This window comes from Drosophila guanche, unplaced genomic scaffold (assembly GCF_900245975.1).
Source record: "Drosophila guanche unplaced genomic scaffold, DGUA_6, whole genome shotgun sequence".
In the NCBI taxonomy this organism is placed as follows: Eukaryota; Metazoa; Arthropoda; class Insecta; order Diptera; family Drosophilidae; genus Drosophila; species Drosophila guanche.
The window spans coordinates 8,018,053-8,037,605 of record NW_022995743.1 but is presented as its reverse complement, the minus strand read 5'-3'; the positions used below and the strand labels follow the sequence as shown (position 1 = coordinate 8,037,605).

The 19,553-nt window shown below is 46.1% G+C and overlaps 5 protein-coding genes and 1 non-coding gene across 8 annotated transcripts; 2 read left to right on the top strand and 4 right to left on the bottom strand.

Annotated features, from left to right (window-relative positions):
* Window positions 1–217: 217 nt before the first annotated feature.
* LOC117592138 lies at window positions 218–2,976 on the bottom strand. 3 transcript variants are annotated; one of them, XM_034285687.1, is made up of 8 exons: window positions 2,782–2,976; window positions 1,762–2,411; window positions 1,555–1,703; window positions 1,166–1,495; window positions 966–1,067; window positions 799–914; window positions 587–733; window positions 218–522 (listed from the first exon to the last, which is right to left on the bottom strand). In XM_034285687.1, the coding sequence occupies exons 1-8, from the start codon at window positions 2,807–2,809 to the stop codon at window positions 404–406; spliced, it is 1,641 nt and encodes a 546-aa protein (XP_034141578.1). In that variant the 5' UTR covers window positions 2,810–2,976; the 3' UTR covers window positions 218–403. The 3 variants fall into 3 exon arrangements, with proteins under 3 accessions (XP_034141578.1, XP_034141581.1, XP_034141579.1); XM_034285690.1 differs by lacking the exon at window positions 1,166–1,495; XM_034285688.1 differs by lacking the exon at window positions 2,782–2,976 and having other exon boundaries at window positions 1,762–2,537.
* Window positions 2,977–3,163: 187 nt separating this feature from the next.
* LOC117592136 lies at window positions 3,164–5,101 on the top strand. The gene has a single exon (XM_034285685.1). The coding sequence runs from the start codon at window positions 3,256–3,258 to the stop codon at window positions 5,053–5,055; it is 1,800 nt and encodes a 599-aa protein (XP_034141576.1). The 5' UTR covers window positions 3,164–3,255; the 3' UTR covers window positions 5,056–5,101.
* Window positions 5,059–6,775, bottom strand: LOC117592142. The gene is made up of 3 exons (XM_034285697.1): window positions 5,664–6,775; window positions 5,467–5,600; window positions 5,059–5,411 (listed from the first exon to the last, which is right to left on the bottom strand). The coding sequence occupies exons 1-3, from the start codon at window positions 6,638–6,640 to the stop codon at window positions 5,221–5,223; spliced, it is 1,302 nt and encodes a 433-aa protein (XP_034141588.1). The 5' UTR covers window positions 6,641–6,775; the 3' UTR covers window positions 5,059–5,220.
* An 805-nt stretch (window positions 6,776–7,580) lies between these two features.
* On the top strand, window positions 7,581–18,925 carry LOC117592140 (SH3 domain-binding protein 5 homolog). The gene is made up of 4 exons (XM_034285695.1): window positions 7,581–8,177; window positions 16,940–17,002; window positions 17,062–17,239; window positions 17,309–18,925. Exons 1-4 carry the CDS (start codon window positions 8,136–8,138, stop codon window positions 18,439–18,441), a joined length of 1,416 nt encoding a protein of 471 aa, XP_034141586.1. The 5' UTR covers window positions 7,581–8,135; the 3' UTR covers window positions 18,442–18,925.
* Trnal-aag lies at window positions 10,838–10,919 on the bottom strand. Its single transcript has one exon. It is a non-coding gene; the product is annotated as a tRNA-Leu (tRNA).
* Window positions 15,048–19,483, bottom strand: LOC117592141 (SAM50-like protein CG7639). Its single transcript, XM_034285696.1, has 5 exons — window positions 19,330–19,483; window positions 16,320–16,877; window positions 16,141–16,252; window positions 15,508–16,066; window positions 15,048–15,433 (listed from the first exon to the last, which is right to left on the bottom strand). Exons 2-5 carry the CDS (start codon window positions 16,838–16,840, stop codon window positions 15,282–15,284), a joined length of 1,344 nt encoding a protein of 447 aa, XP_034141587.1. The 5' UTR covers window positions 16,841–16,877; window positions 19,330–19,483; the 3' UTR covers window positions 15,048–15,281.
* Window positions 19,484–19,553: the final 70 nt, after the last annotated feature.

The following is a 19,553-nucleotide window of genomic DNA, read 5'->3' as shown; positions in this document are numbered from 1 at the left end:
ACACAGAGACCGCGCGATTCAAATCACTGCACTCACATATGTATATGGCACCAATGCATGCTGGTGTGGTTTGGGTTATATTTGGAAATGATTAATAACTAACATATACATAATTATACATAATAGTAAACAGATATTCATATTACACATAATCATAGTAGCTAACCAAGTAATTGGTTGGTTCAATGCTTCCCGCAAATGGGTCTCCTTTTTCTTGATTGACATTTGCAAATTGCGATGCGATTTAAAATTGATCTAATGTTTTGTACCATTTGTGTGTGTATCCTATCAATTTCCCTAGCTCTGCTCCAGTAATTAGCTTTGCCAATTTGCATTAAATCAGAATATTAATGTTCTTCTTGGGTTGTGTTGTGTTTTTGTGGAGTGTTAGTGGTGTGGGGCTTCAGTTGCGCAGATAAGCAAAACCCTCCTCCTGTCCGGGATCGTTGTGACGCACTGCCATGGCAGTCTCCACCAGATAATAGAGACACTTGTACTTGTCCCGCTGCTCTCGACTTAGATCTGCAGTTAAGTTGATTAAATTATAATAATTACAGCCACAAATGAATGCTCCACTGGTTCTTACTCTGTGGTGGCGGTGTCGACTGGCTCTGACTGTTGTCAACCTCCTCGGGGGACCGCTCCAGCTGCTTGGAGCTGCTTGTCACTGCCGCAGACTCGGCAACGATTGGATGTCGCAGATCGTTCCTAGTGACCACAACCTTTGGCTTGGCTGAAAGGTACGCAAATTCATTTACTTTGAAACGCTATTCACGATACTCAATGCTTGAAACATACGCTCACGCTTGGAGATTGTATTTATGGAAATCAGGGGCTTGCTGTTGGCAGCCTCTGGGGCATTGGCTGTGGCTGCGGCGCTGCTGGTGGCGACCTCCTCCGTGGTGAAGACGGTTCTGGAAAGAAAGAAACGTTAAGAAACCCTAGAGTGGTTTGGCTCTACTCACTTCATCACGGACTGCCAGTCGTCGGAGGTCTCGAAGCGGACTTCACCCTCGCTGTTCGGTTCGCATGACTCGTAGCCCTGAGCGCTCTCCTCGCCCTCGGATCTGTGGATGAGAAGCAGGAGGATTAGCCACACTGGAGTCCTAGAGTCAGGCTTATGATAAGGAGTCCACCAATATGCTTTGCAACTGCCCCGCTGTACCTAGGGCCCATCCCTTTGCCTCTCTTGGCCGACTTCCCAGGCTCGGCTTCCTTTCGTTTCTGAACAATTTCTTTGCCTGCTTCTGAGGACTGAGCCGCCGACGTACGTTTGCGTCCGCGCCTAATTGGACCTGGCTTTTTCTCCTCCTCGAACTCTGGCGGCATCTGCCGAAATGTGCTGCTGAATGGCTTTAGGGCACCGTTGCTGCTGGCGGCCAGCGCAGCTGCTTTGCGCATCTGAAAGGCCTGTATCTTATCTATAATGGTTGCTTGCAGCGATGAGTGGAGACTCTGGAAGCCCATGGGATTGTTTGCAACGGCCTGCTGCCAGCTTGGGGGGGAGTAGGGAGTAGTCCAAGTTGATCAAAAAGGGTTGTCCCTTTGCAGTACCTGTAGATGACGCTCTCGTCGTATTCCGGTTCCATTTTCAGCACCTGCCCGTTCGGTGTCCTCACGTACTGGTCAAAGTTGGTCAGCACATTGGCGATTCCCTGATGGGCCTCGCCCGCACCATCCACTTCCTCGGTGGCGCCAACAAACTGCAAAAAGAGACACACAACAGTGGCAGTCAGGAAGGTGAGGAATGTCATTGCTTACCACTTCGGAGATAGGACTGCCTGCCTCAGAGATCTGATTGGCTGCTCCCAACTGGAGCATGGATGAATTGGGGCTGGTCTTCTTGCCACGCCGCGAAATGGTAAAGTGCAGCGGATCGTTGCCCTCGCGGCGTATCATCTCGGGCAGGATGCGGCGGCGCGCATTGATGAACCAGTTGCACACCTGCAGCACCGTCAGATTGGCCTCCTGGGCCAGCGTAAACTTCTCGGCATCGCTGGGATAGGCATTGTAGCGGTGCTCGTAGAGCCAGCGCTTCAGAATCTTCACCGAGTGCTTCGGCAGGTTGCCGCGACGCTTGCGCAGCGACCCGTTGAAGTCGATGTGCTCGTGATCGGATTCCATTATCATCTCGTGGTAGTTCTGCAGCTCACTGTTGTCCACCATCAACTGGTCGGTGCTGCGTTCGGGATCCTCCTCCACAATGCCATCGGCGGAGAGGGTGTCCAATGCATTCATCGACTCCTGGTCATGGTCCAGACTAGAGTCGGACACGAAGCGTTCGCGTTCGCGTTCGGCTGCCACTCGGCCATCAGACATGTTCGCCTGGTACATGTTCTGGATGTTCCTACGCACCTGGTGATCCAGCACCAGGTTCACCTCCTCATTATCTGGCGAAATCATTCTCAAAGCTCAACAGAAAAATAAGAAAAAAAAACGCGTAAAAATTAGAGTTGCCCGAATTCAACTCGAATTTTAATATTTATGCGATCTACTTGTGAAAAAAATTAGTATATTTAATCCGAATTTTGTTGTTGGCGATTAACAAAAATATTTTTGCTGCTCACAGCTCGGGCTTTTGGTTAAAACTAACTTTTTTAGCTGAATGCACAGCCTTCTGATAGGACACAAATGCTGGGGCATGCTTTGGCCCAAAATCTTGGCACTCCTTGCAGCCTACTTGATTGTTCGCTTTTCATTGTGTGTTGGGAACGAAAAACGAACTTTAAATTGTTGTTTCCACCAATCGAGTATGTGTGGTATCGATAGTCACGGGGCTACTTGGTATCGAATGGGAAGACCATGACATATAACATGTCAAATTGACACTTTTAGCAGAATTATTTTGACAAACTCATCGCGCGCGTCCACAACGGCCACTCGGTTCTTCAGCGGCGGTACGCAAATATCGTCCAATTGTGTTTAATTGCACTATTTCAATTGTTAATAACCTCCAAGACGACGACGCCGCAGCAGGCAGCGGTGGCAGCAACAAAAACCGAATACATCCGAAGAGGCAAAGAGAGAGGAGAGGAGAATTACGGTAGCTGCTGGTGTTGGCAAACGCTGTCAGGGTTTGTTTTGGTTTTTTATAGCAGCCAAAACGCTGCTTAAATGCTATTAAACACATCGTTAATGAATACAACAAATTATCATTAATTTCAATTAACCTATTTGTGTAATTAGACTTCACAATCACTTAACGCAAAGTTATAGTGTAGTGTTGCAAAACGTTTCAATTTGATTGAGCGCAAAATGGAAGAGGAATTCCTGGCGTTGGACGAGGAATTGCTGGCGAACATAAAAAGCAGCGGCGATGAGGAAAGCGATGTGGAAATGCAGGAGCCGGAGCAGCTCCCTGCGGCTGCTGTCGCTCCACTGAAATGGAGCGCCGAGGACTCGGATCCCCTGCAGGTTACAGCCGCTGCAGACCCTTTCCGGTGGCGCTTTGAGGAGAGCGACGTTCTGACCATCGAGGACCAGAAGCCTGCGGGAACGGGGCGAACCGCCGTTAAGCGAGGACGTGGACGTCCTTCAACCAAAAACTGCAGCTTCAAATCGCCCAGTGGACTGAAGTGGTCTGCGGATCGCCCGACAATGCCGCCTATGGAGCAGCTGCCCTTGCCGGGACACGTGGCGTTTGGCAAGGGACCCGCCGTCACCGTCACCAATGCCGTTGAATCCTGGATACTCATGTTTGACGATGAAATGCTGCGCTTCCTGCTGCGCCACATCAACGAAAAGTTGCGCAAACAAACCGGCCAATCCCTCCACCAACGTCCATTAGATGTTGTCGAGTTGCGCTCCTTCCTGGGGCTGACCTACTTGTGTGGCGTCTTCAGAAACGGCACGTACAATGGGCCGCTGGAGGAGCTGTGGACCGTGGAACTGGGCAATGCCATATTCCGTGGCACGATGACATTCCAACGATTCCAATACATATCGGAGTCCCTTAGCGAAGTCAACAGCTGGTCGGAGGCCAAGAGGCTCTGGCACAAGCTGATAATCAACTCCCGCACATATTACGGCTGCAGCGGCTGGCTGGCAGTCGATGAGGTGCCCTGCTGTGTGGCCAATGCGAGACTGGCGCTCTGTTGCGATGCCAAGACCTTGTACATGGCCAATGCCTCGGCCACCACACAGCGCCAGTCCATCAACAAGGAAGTGAAAAAACTGATCTGCGACTACAAGACGACAGCAAGGAATGTTACGCTGGGACCCAACTACTTTAGTCTGTCCCAATGCCAGGAGCTGTTGGAATCGCAGCTAAGCTCGATAGGAGTGATGGAGGCCACAGCGGCAGACAGGCCCAAGCTGTGGCCCACACCCGACACACACATCGTTTACCACAAGTCCTCCAAACTAATTCCCTACTATAACAAAGCCCTGCTCTGCTGTGGCGTCAGCCCGGAAGTGGATCCAACACAGGCCTTCCTGCTCACCTATCAGACTTGCCAACAGTTCAATGAACAGTCGCAGCGATACAGCACAAAGTTTGCCACGCCCGCGACCCAGGAGAAGAAAGCCCACACGTTCCTCAATCTGCTACATCTCGTGCTCAACACAGCGGCCTTCAATGCATGGGTCCTCCTGCGACTCTCACTCAAAGGCGACGCCAAAATGGAGCAGCGTGACTTCCAGAGGCAGTTGGGACTCTTTCTCAGCCAGCAGCGGCTGCAGCGACGGCTTAAGAGACGCTGCACGACAACCACGCTGGGGATGCGACTTCAGATCTGCGAAATACTGGGCCAATCCACGCAGCGACTGCTCAACGAGGTGAAGCTGGAGGCCAAGAAGGCGCAAAGCGTGGGCGTAATCAATCTGACGCAGGCCGCCCTGCCGCAGGGCGTCAGTCTGTCCCATCGGTATGGAGACAAACACCGACGCTGCAAGTCCTGTTCCAAGGAAAAGCGGGAGACAAAGGCGCGCACGCGTTGCCAGCAGTGTCTGGCTCATCGTTGTGGCAATCATCTCATCTCGCGCTGCTACGAGTGCATAGGACTGCAGGCGGCGCAGCTGCCAGAGGGAAACCTGCCCAATGCTGGCGACAATTGAACCTGACATTAAATAACATTTATTAAAGAGGACGCTGCTGACGCTACACTCTGCGTGTTTATGGTAGGAGGAGAATGCATATTGCTTTTGGGGTGCAACTTGTGCTACGATGACAACGGCCATGCTACAACTACAACTAGAACTGCAAATGACCAGAATGGGGCCCTAGAATTTGTACTGGAAGGACTTTGGTGTCTTGTACTTGGCGGCTGTCGCACCGTGGGCCGTGTCAATGGGATCGCTTTGATCGAGGAACAGGCTGAGGAACTGCTCGTTCTGCAGCTCATTCAGTGGCATCTCCAGCTCGCTGCACGACTTGACTATCTCGGCACACGCACGCAGATCCTTGCGCAAATCTAAAACGTAACCCAGAATTAGTGGACAGATCGCCGGGCAGTGGCTCCCACTCACATTGATAGTTGAAGAGCAAACTGAGGCAACTGGCGCAGGCCGAGCGCTGCTGGTGCTGCAGATAGACTTCAATCAGTCGGTGCACTGCATCCACATTGTTCCGACCGAGGAATGAAGAGCACAGCGGATTGGCCCTGCACAGATGAAAAGAATCGGATTTGGTTACAAGGTTTTGTGTTGTTTATTTCCCTACTTACCGTCGCTCCACCAACTCCTGCAGCTCCTTGTAGTGCTCGAGGAGTTCGCCTGCCGATTTCTGGTCACAGAACCAGTCGCTGACGAAGCACTGCTTCCACACACAGGCCACCACAAAGATGTCCTTGTGCTCGCGATGAATGGCACGGGCCACATCCATGAGGGACACCAGCACAGCCTCGCTCTTCTGGGCGAGCGTCTCCTCGGATATTGTGCGAAAGGCGGTCCGAATCATGCGGCGTCCCTCCTCGGTGGTCATGCTGACGCCATAGCCACGATGCAGGGTCATCAGGGCTACCTCCGCATTGCCATTGTTCCACAGGGCAATGGCCTTGAAGGGCGCCAAGTCGGCATAGGTGTTGGCAAATGGATGCTTGAGCTGGCGGCAGGTATCCGCCAGTGCCTCCAGCTGCTGCAGCTTCCGCTGCGTGCTCAAGTACTTGAGGCAGGTGATGAACACCTCGTTGGACGGCAACAGGTTACAGCGAATGCACTGCCTGATCAAGTAGAGAAAGTCAAGCTTGTTCTTGATCTCCAGAGTGGCCATCAGAAGGTTGTCCAGCTGCGGCTGCGACAACGATCGAATGTCCAGGCCCAGCTGTGGCGAACGCAGCGCTTTCAGATCACTCATCATCCCCTTGGACATGAGGCCCACGTTCTGGCTGAAGCTGGTGTTGGCTGCCCCAGTTCCTGTTGCTCCCGTTGCCACATTGCTGTTGGCGTCTGCCTCCAGAGCGGGCGATTGCTTGTGCATCAGACTGTCGCGCAGCTCCTCCCATTTCTGGGTCTTGCGGCTGACCAAATCGTTGGTGAAGCAATCAATGGCGTCCAGCTGCGTCGACTTGCGCTGCTGGCGTTGCGTTCCCGGCCACAGAAATGCAGCGATATAATTCTGAAAACGCTGCAGACCCTTCGGGGAGCCAGGAGCGCCAGCCACGGTTGTGGTGCCACTGCTGGTCAAACGCGTCAACATAGCCATCGCGCGGTATCAACGCCGCTGCTCTCCTAGATTTGTCTAGCACGACACGGCGACAATCGCGCCTTTTGCCTCCGTATTATCGTTTATTGTATAAGTTTTATTTTTATTTATTTTTTTTTGTGTGTACTAGAGGTGGAGAGCTATCGATGGCACTATGATGGTTGGACACTATCGACCTAGCTCACTATCGATGGTTTAACGTCTCGATAGTGGTCGATAATATCACGCCGCGCAACAATTTTGAAGATAAAATAAAACTAAAAGCGCTTCTGTAGAGAGTAACCAAATCTATTAGATCACTGAATTGGGATCATTATTATGGCCAAAATGACGAAAATTAACTTGCAGTGACTTAGGAGTCCTTTTTGATCACAAGCTTTTGATGTCCTGCCTTAGAAATCTGAACTGGGACTCTGACAGACTCTTACCACCATACTGATATGGGCTAAGACTAGTGAACCTCTTTAAAACATCGCTTTTGGGATAGATAGATTTTACAGTATGCAGTTCTAAGCTATTATGCTATTATGGTACGAAATTTGTATCAAAAAATAAGGTGTCGACAACAGGTAAATACGTCACAAACAATTTCTTCCAGGTATGCAAAAACCACCCCCTTTTCATCCCCCGTGATTGATTTCATACAAACGAAATCGTTCACGTCATGTTATATGAATCCTTAAACAGGTGCGGAAAAGGTGGGAGTTTTGAAAAGTTCGTCCTCTTTTACCTCATTGCCATACCTTGCGAATCACATGCCAAAGAGAGGATTAGGTCAGCAGAGAGAGCAAGATACTCTCTCCTCTCTCTCCTCATTTTTGCGGTTCGATATCGAGCACAGAAATCCCACAGAAATATACCAAAATTAGTATTAGATTAGTAATATACCATTTTCCTCGATTTTGATGTTCTAATGATATTATTGGTACACGGTCACACTGCTCTCTACAAACACCGCGGTCGCGTCTCACGTTCCCCCTTCCCCTAGGGTTTAGCATTTAACCAAAATATTTTATATTTTATATGCAGGGCAAAAGGCAGAGCAGCAGTGTACTTTGTTTATGTTTACGTGTAATTTGTCGATGTTTAAAGTAGTAGTAGTTAAAAGTTGATAGGAGCTGCGCGTGTGCCTTGTGTCCGTAACTTTTTCGCTGGTGGCGTGAGAGACAGCATTGAAAATGCTATAATATTGTTTTCTCATAACAAAATTTGCGAGTTAGGCAGCATTAGCGCCAACCGGGCCTATTTACATAATATTAGCAACAAAGCACAAGCACACACTCACACATACGCAGGCTCTTGCGTTTTGTGGAAAATTAACAATTTGCTTGACGAAGGAGAGTGTGTGGGGCAAACAACAAGATCAAGTTGAGCGAAATGCAAGTGAAAATGCAAATGCAACTGGAATTAAATTGAAAAGTGCCCGACAAAAAAGTGAAAACTAACTCAATTGACATTCTCCTGGGATTGGCTGCAGGCACAAATAAACGCAAATATGTCGAATACTGAAGAGAGCGAGCTGGACCCGCAAATTCAGGTGAGTGGAGGGTCTGGGGCTGGGGCTGCTTTTGCCTTCACCTCTCGTTTTGTGCACCCCCTGTGGCCCTCAGATATGCACGTGCCCGTACCAGGCAGTGCCAGGCGATTCAGCCAGATACAATATACAAATGGAAATTGCTGCCTTGGCACGTTGGTTTGTTTTTGTGTAAATGTTGTTCCCACTCTTTGTTAGCTCTCTCCCCCTCTTTCTTTGTCTCTCTTTGAGCTCTCTTTTAATTGGCTTTGACAGACTCTTTACAGGAAAGCACCTTTATGTTTTGCATTCCATTTCGTTTGCTCGGTTAGCTTTCTGCCACAATCACACAGCAGAAATCAATTTCCCAAGCCAAGCGCTTTAACAAATTGCAAGTTTCCGTTCCCGGCAAAAAACGGTTCAGTTTTCATTGTGAACAATTCTACAGGAATTGTAACTCTCCACACACACATAAGCATAAAGAGCCTCAGGGTCAAGTGTCTGTTTCGTTTCCCTCTCTTCATCTCCCACTCACTTCCTGGTAATAGGATTTTATGTTCTTCCGTGCGTAATTTGGAAATTTTCCTCTCCAGTCGTGGTACCTAAAACAGATTCAAGTGCAGTTATTGGCCTCGCGCTACCTCCCTCTCTATCGCTCTTTGTAATTTTCGGGAGAGCCCTGGCGGATGAATGCAAAATTAATAAATGGAAATACCGAAGCGCACACGCAAGCCCAAACAACACTAACAGAAATGCGCACTGTACACCCTGTACTCGTAGGGAAGAAAGGTAGATTATTTTTTAGTATATCAAAGCAGAAGGTAACATCAGTAGGGAAGCTGTGATTAGAGCTACATATTGGTGTATGCAGCTTCTCAATTCAAGCAGCCTAAATGTAATCAATGTAGAGGGTATTTTACGGTTTTTAATGTTGTGTAAGGCAATCCAAAACAAGAGAGACACACAACAACACAATACAGAGTGTGTTGCGTCTCTGGTGCGGTCGTTCATATCATTTCGCATAAATTAAGATTTATTTAGTTACTTGCTCAACAACGAGAAATAATTTTCAAATTTCTAGTCGCTTAATGGGCATTAGGAGTACATGAATCTACAGATGTTCCTCGTTTGAATAAAATTGGATCGCACCTTAGTTTGTGTATTTATAAAACCCGAAAACCTAGCGGGAGACGTCGCACGCGGCGTAAAAACATTAACCACATTTGTTTGATTCTGGGCATGTGACTTGATTGAAACACTCGATAATGTCTATAAATATGGTGTGTGCGAAAATATAAAACACGAATGGTAGAATCATAGAGAGAAAGAAAGATTTGTATGTATGTATATACATATGTGTGTATGTGCATTCAGAGAGATAAGGTTATACTCTAAACAAAATTTGTTTCGCTATGCCGAATGGGAAACCGGTTAGCGTGAGCTCTCTCATCTATACAAAATATATTACCAAATACGCAAAAACATCTTGCTTTGTTGCCGATTTTTCAATGTTTTATGCTTGACTTCCTCTGTAGACAATTCTTTCGACTATTTTTCAGTTCTCTGCTTGTCAACGATTTATCAATGGATTCTTTGCTCGTGCAAATTCTCTTATCAGAACAAGCTTGATGACGACAAAGGAATTAATAGACGATGGAAAGATTATGGTGGCGGTGGCCCAAAGTTTATTTAGCTTCAATTCGTGTGTCTCCTCGACAGCTGTTTCGGTGTTTATTTTAACCCAAAAACTAGCGGGTCTTTGTTTTTATTTCTGTTGAAAATCCCACACGCGTCAGCTCTTGAAAGCATTAATATCATTTGCGTGCTGGGGGAGTTTTTCTGCTCGTTTGCTTTGCCCAAAACTTTCTTCGTCATGGAGTGTATAATTGTTTGACACTTATCGATTATACGATAATTGTTTCCATGGGCCAATGCAGGGAGGACGGGGAGTTGTCTCTCTCTCTTGGAACGAAAACTGGTGGGAAAACTTTCAAGTAAATTATAAATAATATTTATCGCTCAGCCTTGCCCCAGTTGATAAAATTGGGTAATTTGATTAGCAAAGGAAACTTTATCCATGGCTTCAGCTGATAAAGTTCAATGACTAATGACTAATAATTCATACTTGAATTTCTGGGTGTCGGTTGCGCCGGAAAGGTGAGAGAAAGAAAGGTGCTTACAAGGGGATTTTTGTCAATTAGAGAACACTGCCCTGGGTGAATCGGTGAATCAGAATTGAGTCAACGACCAAACATGAAAGGTGCCCCATAGTCGTAGTTAAAAATATAGGAAATGATGAGGAGCATGGACAGATAAAGCTCCTGGCTACATTCCATGCTGGACATCGTAGTTTTGTCCATCATGGACAATTGATCAAGTCCCTCTATTTTAAAAATTGCTTATAAAACCAGTGGGAGAACATGATTTAAAATAAAATGAATCACTAAACAATGACCAACGCCATGAGTCACCTGTGTGAGTTAACGTGCATTAAATTAAATGTTATGCCAACTCAATCGTAGATGGAAACAATTACTGAAAAAATCTATTGATGAAGTAAAAGCTAAACGCTATTAAAAACTAGAAAAGGCACACAGAAACTCTCCAAAGTGTCTTATAAACTACAAAAAAAGGTTAAATTCCATTAGAAATAAAAAAATAATAAAAAAAGATTGTTCTCTATGTGGCAGCGGTGGGATTCGAACCCACGCCTCCGAGGAGACTGGTGCCTTAAACCAGCGCCTTAGACCGCTCGGCCACGCTACCTCTGTGACTGGTCGAGGTCCGAGTTGATTCTCGTCGTCAGGCGGCGATCGTCGTTTTCAGTTTATTAATAGTGTGACAAAAATACAAAACAACTGTAGGAAGTTTATTAAAATACAATAAAGAAAATAAAGAAGCTTTACACATTGCACTTGCATAAATAAAGGAATAATTTTCTGCCATCCCACTGATTTTTCACTGTTTGTTGAACCTTTAAATGAGAGCAGTGCAGTGCCTCTGGTTGGGGGCTTTACCTTCATTATCATCAACGATGCATAACTGAGAGAGCGAAGAGAGAGAAAAAACTATTTTGCTCTGATTTTCAGGCTGAATGAATTAATTTACATTTTGCTTTGATTCGTTTGTGGTTCGTTGTCTTTGAATTGGAATTGTTAATGAATTTCAGCGTGCCCACTTCCTGTGTTATCGAATCAGCAGTGGGGATCATAACGCTGGCGTATAAATGTTCATATAAGAGGCAATCTTATCAGTCAAAAAGGATCATGAACTTGTTAAACCAATATTCATTGGTTTCATTTAACAATGGCACTGCAACTGCCTTTATTTGAACTTTGAACTTGGCTTTTGAGAGACAGAATGAGGGAGAGAGCTCTGGTGCCAGAACATTTCAGCAATTGAAATTTATTTGTATACACATTTTAGTTTCAATACAAAGTGGGTCATTCCCCAGCCCAACCTCCACTCGACGTGAATTCATTCTTTAATTCAGCATTTTGAAAGTTCCCTCTCTCCACCAAAATTTGACATATCGCTTGGAGACTTTGCGGTGTGGAGGTACTAGAGCTTGAACTAATTATAACTTTGTTTCGAGTCGCTTGACATTCATTCACGCACACGCTGCTGTACCGTGTGGTTTTCCTTTATATAACCATCTCTTTGACCTCTCGGTGCCTTGAGCAGCAACTTTCTTAGCCAAGTGCTGTTCCAGTTTTTTTCGAGTACTTTCTACGGGAGCTCTTATTGCCTTTATATTTTGGGTTGAATGTCCTTTGTGGACCCTGCTGCGCAAGTCGAATCGATGTACATTTGTATATTTGAATTGTTTATGGGCTATGGGCTTCCATAAAAGTACCGATTCAATTGCCATTTTGGCAAAATATTGTCGCAGTCAAGTTGACAAGATGGAGAGAGAAGAGAGCGAATGTATGTACCTATGTACATTTGTAGGTCAGGTCAGGTCAGCCCCGACGTCGGCATCACGCCACCAAAGGCAGATGTCGTCATGACGGAACTGGCGGCACCGAACCGCTGAGCGGAACAGGGAGTGTTGCCAATGTAAAAGGGAAAGTGGAAGTGGAAGTGGAAGGGATAAGCAAATAGATGTACATAATACTAATACCATATCCGATAAGCGGGTGGGTTTGGGATCTACATATGTGCACAGCGCTAATAAAGGAAGGGAAAAGAAAGAGTTTCTCTAATGGGATAAAATACGATAGGGGAAGCTATGGTGCTATCCTTTCCATAGGTTCATATATGTAGAAGTAGCAGTATTTGCACTGTGTGTGTCCGTCTATGACTGGCGGTTCTTCCTTTTATTTATTGCTTCTGACTGTTCGCAAATATCCTAAATATAGTCATTACGCTACGAGTATAACCCCCCAGGACTGACTGGCCATTGTCATGAGACGGTGGGCGGCGCCCTCTTGTCTGACGAAATGGTTTGGGAGTCTAACGAGCCGCACTCACGTCATCTGCCAACTCTTGCTAAGAGACGCGCGCCTGGTTGTAACCTTTTGCATTTGGCGATTAGTTATATTCATTCTGTTGCTGTGACTCCAGCCGGACTTCGCAACGGTCTGCCCTTTGGCAACGGCACTCTGACGATATTGCACAATGAAAGACAAGAAAAACGTCGGCACATCGCGTGATTTGGTAACGTTTTGGGCCCAGACCTCCCGAGAATAGACCTTGTACCACATGATTTTGGCCCTGTTTGTGGAAGCTTTAAATGTGCTTCAGATGTGTAAAATAATAAAATCAATATTTAAAGAAGGAAAATACACACCAAACACATGTATTTCTCATGAATGTATTTATTCATGGATTTGCAATTTACATTCCAGGAATATTTGCCATGTGCTTAAGAATCCAGTTCTTGGAAATTATATTGATATTTAAACAGTCCAGTTCCCCCGTTTGCCATTTTTGTATATTTAATTTTGATGCCAAAGTTGCGAAAATATTTGTACATATTTTTCCAGCGTCATTTTGTCATTCACAATTAACCTACGAAGTTCGTATTTATTTGTATTTGTTTTATTTTCTCTTTGTGGATAATCAAATATTTCTTTTTGCCACAGTGCATACACAGCCGGTGCTACCTTGGCTGGCAAAAATGTTATTTCGACTTTTACAATTGAAATTGCATGGTAATAAAAGTCATTTGTTGCAGTGGTCATGGCAAGCCAATACCTTCCCCCCATCGGATGGAATGTACTACGTTAATCTCCTTAGGTCTAGGCATCTCTGCATACGACAACATCAATACTTAAGCTTTGCTGTGTGGGGCGTTTTTTTGTTTGTTTTTCCAGGTTTTTGCCTCAACTTTTTTCATTGCATGTTGCTGCCTGCTGCTGTTGCACTTTCTGTGGAAATGTGTAAAAGTGAAGGGTGTAAATAAATAAACTTTTAATTAACCAAAAACTTGTTACGGAAATGCCAGACACAAAATACTGGCTTGGCTCACTTGTTCCCTACTCGTTCCTTGAGCAGAAACAAATTCCAGAAGAGTTCAAGCTGCCTTTCATCCGTGGCTGATGCCCATGCCCCCCAAACTGGTTTCGTTTGTTTACAAGCACGAAACCCGTTTGGAGGGTATGTACATATGTTTGTATGTATGGATGCTCTGGGCTCTCGCACGTTGGGCTTTGTCTTAACTCTTAAATCAATCACTATTACAGGGGCAGCAACTCGAGCAGAAACTCGTTGAGAAGACCTGCCCTCTTACTGTTTATGCTCATGTTTATGTCCGGGATGTGAAGAAATGCCCAACGGACACGATAAAAATCAAACTGGGACAGGCCCAATAACAAAAGCTGCCGTAGAGAGCGGTAAACCTACTACCAACCAAAAATATTATAATTAAAACCAGTTTGGTCGACCACGAAATTTGTGGACCGTGTGTGGGTCCACCAACACAATCAAAACTTACAATGTACAAAAAGCCCAAAACAAAACATAAAACTGTAACCGCATGCAGTTCAGCGATCCATGAACATGTCCGCAACCCCATCCATGTGCACATACATACATATGTATGTATTAATGTATGTACATATGTAACATACCATACCATACCTGCCGCCCTCGCTCTGCATGTTAATATTTAAATGTAAATTTTAGAGTAACTAAATTTGGCCATGCACTTTATAAACTTTATAAATTCGCCATTTGTGTTTAGGAAACACATTCATCCTGTCTGCAATGTTCTTCAAACTATAATTTTAGTTTCTGCATTATTCTTTCATCCATTCTAAAAATCGTTTTTGCTTTGAATTTACTGTGCAAACGTGCAATATTTCTGTATTCAATATAACCAGAACCTTCTATTCTTGTCATAAAAAAATCTGAAATCTTAAATTTCTCTTGACTGAAAAGTTGAAGTTTAATTATTAAGATTGAAGCACACTAAATTCTATCGTGATAAGCTACAAAAAAGCTAGATTGACAGCACTGGTTCCTCCCTTCCGCTGTCAATTTTAATTTTTAGATGCGTATGCCTATAGAGCCCGCGTGGCGCAGAGCGTTGAGCGTTTGGTGTTCGTACAGAATATTGTTGCTGTGTGCGCAGCCCAGCCCGAGTTCAAATCGTGCTCTGTTTGGTACCGGCCGATAAAAAAATAACACTTTTCGTACAGTATAAAATTATATTTACGTTTGACTTTTGGAGGAAGACTTTGCCCCTAGATTTGTATATGGGAATTGTATGCTCAAAAATGCAATTTCGTTTCTGTCTGGGGCTATAGCATAACCACAGTTCGGTTCCACTCCACGGAGAAGATGCGTTCACTTCAATGTCCTAGCGTCTTCTTCACTCTTCAGACAAATCATGACCACCGACATTCACCAATTTTTTTGTTTTTGTTTTTAAGAATTCACAAAAACTTCTTAAACATTTTTGTATATTGTTCGTTTATCGTTTTACGTATGTACACACGCCACTTAGGAACTACTTAAATGTGTTTGCTGGAACTACAAATAAATTTATAGGAAAAAAATGCATTGACAAAAAATACAGAACAGGACAAGCTACATTTCGTGGGATTGTTAGCGATTCTCATGGGCTCTTTGCTGTGGGGGGACAACTCCATCCAGTCCCAGTTATTGTTGAACGAACACTTTTTAGATGAACTCGTAGCCGATGCCAAACTGGAAGCCATTGAGAATCTTGTCGGTAGCCTGGCGACGCACTGGGATGCAGTAGTTGAGTTCGATGCGTGCCCGATCGGCGAACTTGAAGGCCAGTCCCATGCCAAAGGCGGTACGCATGTTCTCTGAAAACGAGACACGTGAAAAGATGAAAATATTTCCAAAGAAATGAGATTGGATCAGGCAGGCAGACACTTACCAAAGCTAAAACTATTGGTGTTACCAATGTTGTAGAAGAAATGCATTCTAAAGTTGCTGGCCAGGCTCTTGAAGATGCCAGCAAATGGCAGAGGCGTCCACAGATGCGCCCCCGTGCACCAGTAGGTCTGCGCCCCAATCGGTGTGCCATCGACCACGGGCCCAGCGCCGCCGTATTTGAATCCTCGCAATGTCATGGGTCCACCGCAATAGAAGAGCGAACCAATGGGCAGCAAGGTGGTCTGTTTGGTCTCCTTGACAATGCCCACGCGTCCACAGAACTGTGCCACAAAGTCAGAGAAGAGTGGAACATTCACCTCGCCGTGAGCTGTGCTGCTGGTATAGGCGATGTTTCCACCCAGACCGCAGTACTCGTTGGTGGATTTCAGTAGAATGCCGCGGGTGGCAAAGACATTGGCATCCCGATTGTCAAACACCACCGAGTAGCGCACCAATGAGGCCAGTTTTGGCCCGCAATGCTCCCGAATGCTAAACGGCACGGATTTGTTTAGCAGACCCACGTTCCTGATCGAGTTCTCGTACTGCAGCGAGTGAGTTAGCTAATTAAATAGATAAAGAAACCTTCATTAAATCGAGTTGATGCTCTCCCAGCTGGTAGTTATTTGTGCCTTACATCCACTCCCAGGCTGCTGTGGGCCGAAAAGTCAATCAAGTAGCCCAGATTTGTGGATTGGAAAGAGCTAATGTCGAAGCGATCCGTTTGCCTGAATATGCTGAACGAGAATCTGTAAAGATTGAGGGATGACTTATTAATTGCTGCACAAGAGGGAGAAGTAATTGTTTGTCCCTTACTCGGGTCTATTCTCGCGAAAGCGTGTGTGGAAGAATGGTTTCCAGAACTTGAGCTGCAGATCATTGGCTCTGGTGTTGCTGTAGCTGCCCTGGAGGGAGATGCTCTCGCCGCGCCCCAGAATGTTGGGTATGGTCAGCTCTGTGCGCAGGGAGCCTTCGTTCTGGCCCACTTCTGTGCCTGCTGAGCCCATCAGGCGGGAGTACTCGTTGCCCTTGAATGTGATCTCATAACCCTGGGGCGAGGCATCAGCACCGCGACTGACATCTATGTGTACGCTCACGTCCTTGAAGATGCCCAGCTCGTGCAGATAGGACTTGGTCGACATGGCCTCCAGCATGAGGTCCTGGAAATTGTCGGCCTTGAAGAGCCCGTCCGCTGCTCTCATCACATAGTCGTTGTGTGTACGCAGCAAGCCGCTGACATTGACGCGATCAACGCGAGCCGAAATTTTACCAAGATCGTATTTCGAATCATTCGAGGATGCTGACGCGGCCCCGCCGCGCTGTTTCGATTGGGGCATCTTTGAGGCGGTTCTTAGGGCAGGAGATTAGAAGTGTCTGAAAAATAGGAACAAATAAAGTGATTTAATTAATGTTCAATTTTCTATTTATATCCACAGATTGAACTGGAGAATCTCAATAGTGCTACGGATGAGATAAACAAGCTGGAAATCGAGTTGGAGGTAAGAGATGAATGGCTTACAGCCTATAGATTCCTTTACTCATGCTTTGTCATCCACAGGAGGCCAATTCAACGTTTCGGATTCTGTTGAACGAGTCCACACGCCGCCTGAAGCTCTCCTCAAAGAAGCTGGGCAGCTGCATCGAGAAGGCTCGACCCTACCATGAAGCTCTGGAAAAGGCACGCGAGGCACAGATCGAGTGCCAGCAGGCAGCGGTTAAATTCCAACGAGCCAATGGTGAGAAAACACAGTAAAAGATGCCAAACTTTGGGTCACTAACACTCGATATTTGCCCCTTTTTCATAGAAATTCATGCCGCGGCCAAGGAAACGGTGGCGCTGGCCGAGCAACGTTTCATGTCCAACTCACACGAATGGCAGTTCGACAACGCCTGGCAGGAGATGCTCAACCATGCCACCCAAAAGGTAATGGATGCCGAGACTCAAAAGGCCGACTGCCATGCCGAGCACCAGAGACGTACACGTCTCTTCCACGCGGCCGAGCAGAAGTTGCAGCAGCTTGAGGACCGCTTCAGGAGGAGCATCAACAAGTCGCGACCCTACTTCGAGGAGAAGCAAGTCTGCCAGGATCAGCTGCAGACCCAGAAGAATCGCATTCAAGAGCTGCAACAGCAGGTGGCCGGTGCCAAGAGCACTTATTCAACGGCTTTGCGTAATCTGGAGAGGATTAGCGAGGACATACATAGGCAGCGCGGGGACTTTCCCACACCGACGGGACCCCGCGAGCCGGGCGTCGGAGCCGAGCTGAACACGCCCACATCCAGTGCGTTGCCCTCGCTGCCGGACTTTGAGATGGAGCTGGAGAAATGCGACTATCCCTCCGTAGCCGGCAGTCAAATGTCCTTGGCGGTAAAGCAGGCAGCAAACACTGCGGAAACTGAGGACGAGGAGGATGCCTGTGACTACGATGAGACGGGGGCTAGAGAATTTCGAGGCGCGGTCGACGAAGGCGATCTGGAGGCCCTGCGTCAAAAGGTAAAAATCCTCGCAGTGCGCCCAATCGAGGGCGGGGATGGTCAGCAGCAGAACGATGTCTGGGAGCACGAATTGAAGGCCACGGTGGATAAACTGGATCACCTAATGATGCTTAAGGAGGCAGCCAAGCGGCAGCAAACCGAACGGATGAAATCAATCGAGCAGCGGCCCGACTCCCTGGGAGCCGAGGCCCTCAACCGTCACTGCGATGTTGTGGTGACTATCACAAACACAACCAGCTTGCCAGTCACGCCCCAGCATCATCAGCAGGAGCCGCCCACTCCCATCAAGAAGCTGCAGCAGCAGCTGGCCCCCTTGCCGTCGGTAAACGTCTCCATGCGGGAGCTGCCACTGTTGGCGCGTCTCTCCAACGAGCTCCTGGACCGCAGCAATGCTGCCATTGTTGGAGTGCGCCGTCAGCTACGCAGGCGTTCTCTTGAATAGGAATAGCAGGAGGAGCAGCAGCAACAGCAACAGCAGCCGCAGGGAGGGAGAGATTTGTTTATATTAAATGAATAATTGTAAAAGTTAAATGCCGCATTTAAGTACACTCTCAACGATAAGTCTACACACCTACATGATATATTTTCGTATAAATGTTGAACAATTTCTAATCTAATGTCGTCTGTATTTGTTTCTCACTGTTAATACTACAACTATGTAAATGTTTTGTGATTGAAATGCGTAAAAGGGCAAAGAGCGAGCTCTTCAAACAATAAGCAGCTTTAAGTTAACTTTAACATGAATAGAATGGGAAAAATCACTAATTTAAAACGAATGTGGGGCACATGCACTAAGTAGTTTTGCCTAAAAATAACACAACCCATAAATAAATCAATTATAAACCATTTTCGAAGTGTAACAACATTTAATTAGGTAATTAAGTGGAAGGAACTCTCAAAGTGAATAAAGATTACCCAGATCTGTAGATGTAGTCCGTCTAGACCACAAATAAAAGTATTTCTAGAATGGGTAGTAAATATTCATGATATTGATATCCCAAACTGAAAAATAAAACATTAACTCTAATTCACAAACATAAACTAATGTGTGTTTCTGGGGGGAAATCCAACAAAGCTGCTGCCATGCCGAAGGTGCACTGGCATTAACGATTCGCCGCCCCCAAAGCTGATGCAATTGCAGGCATAATCAACCGAAATAGTGCAGCCGAAAATACACAAAGAGTGTGGCTACTGAGAGGAGCTCTAAAATCGAACAATGATGTCATTGGTTGTGACAATTGCGAATTATATTGGGGTAACTTAAAAATTGCGGCCAAAATTATGTAAGCTAATCGAATTGTCACCAAATGTAATCCATCAGCCGACTTACCTGAGTGGTTTCTACTGTTTAGATGAGCACACGCGGAAATCGTACTTAATTTTGACTAGTGTAGGGTGCTCGTATAATATAAGAATGTCACAGTTTTAGTTTAAAACAATTTTCCCCGATTTACGCGTGTTTCGGCAAAACATCAACAATGTTGATTCGATGACGGGGCGGTCGATATTTTCTTGAGACGGATATAATCGTTGTTGGCATCGATGATTGTTGAT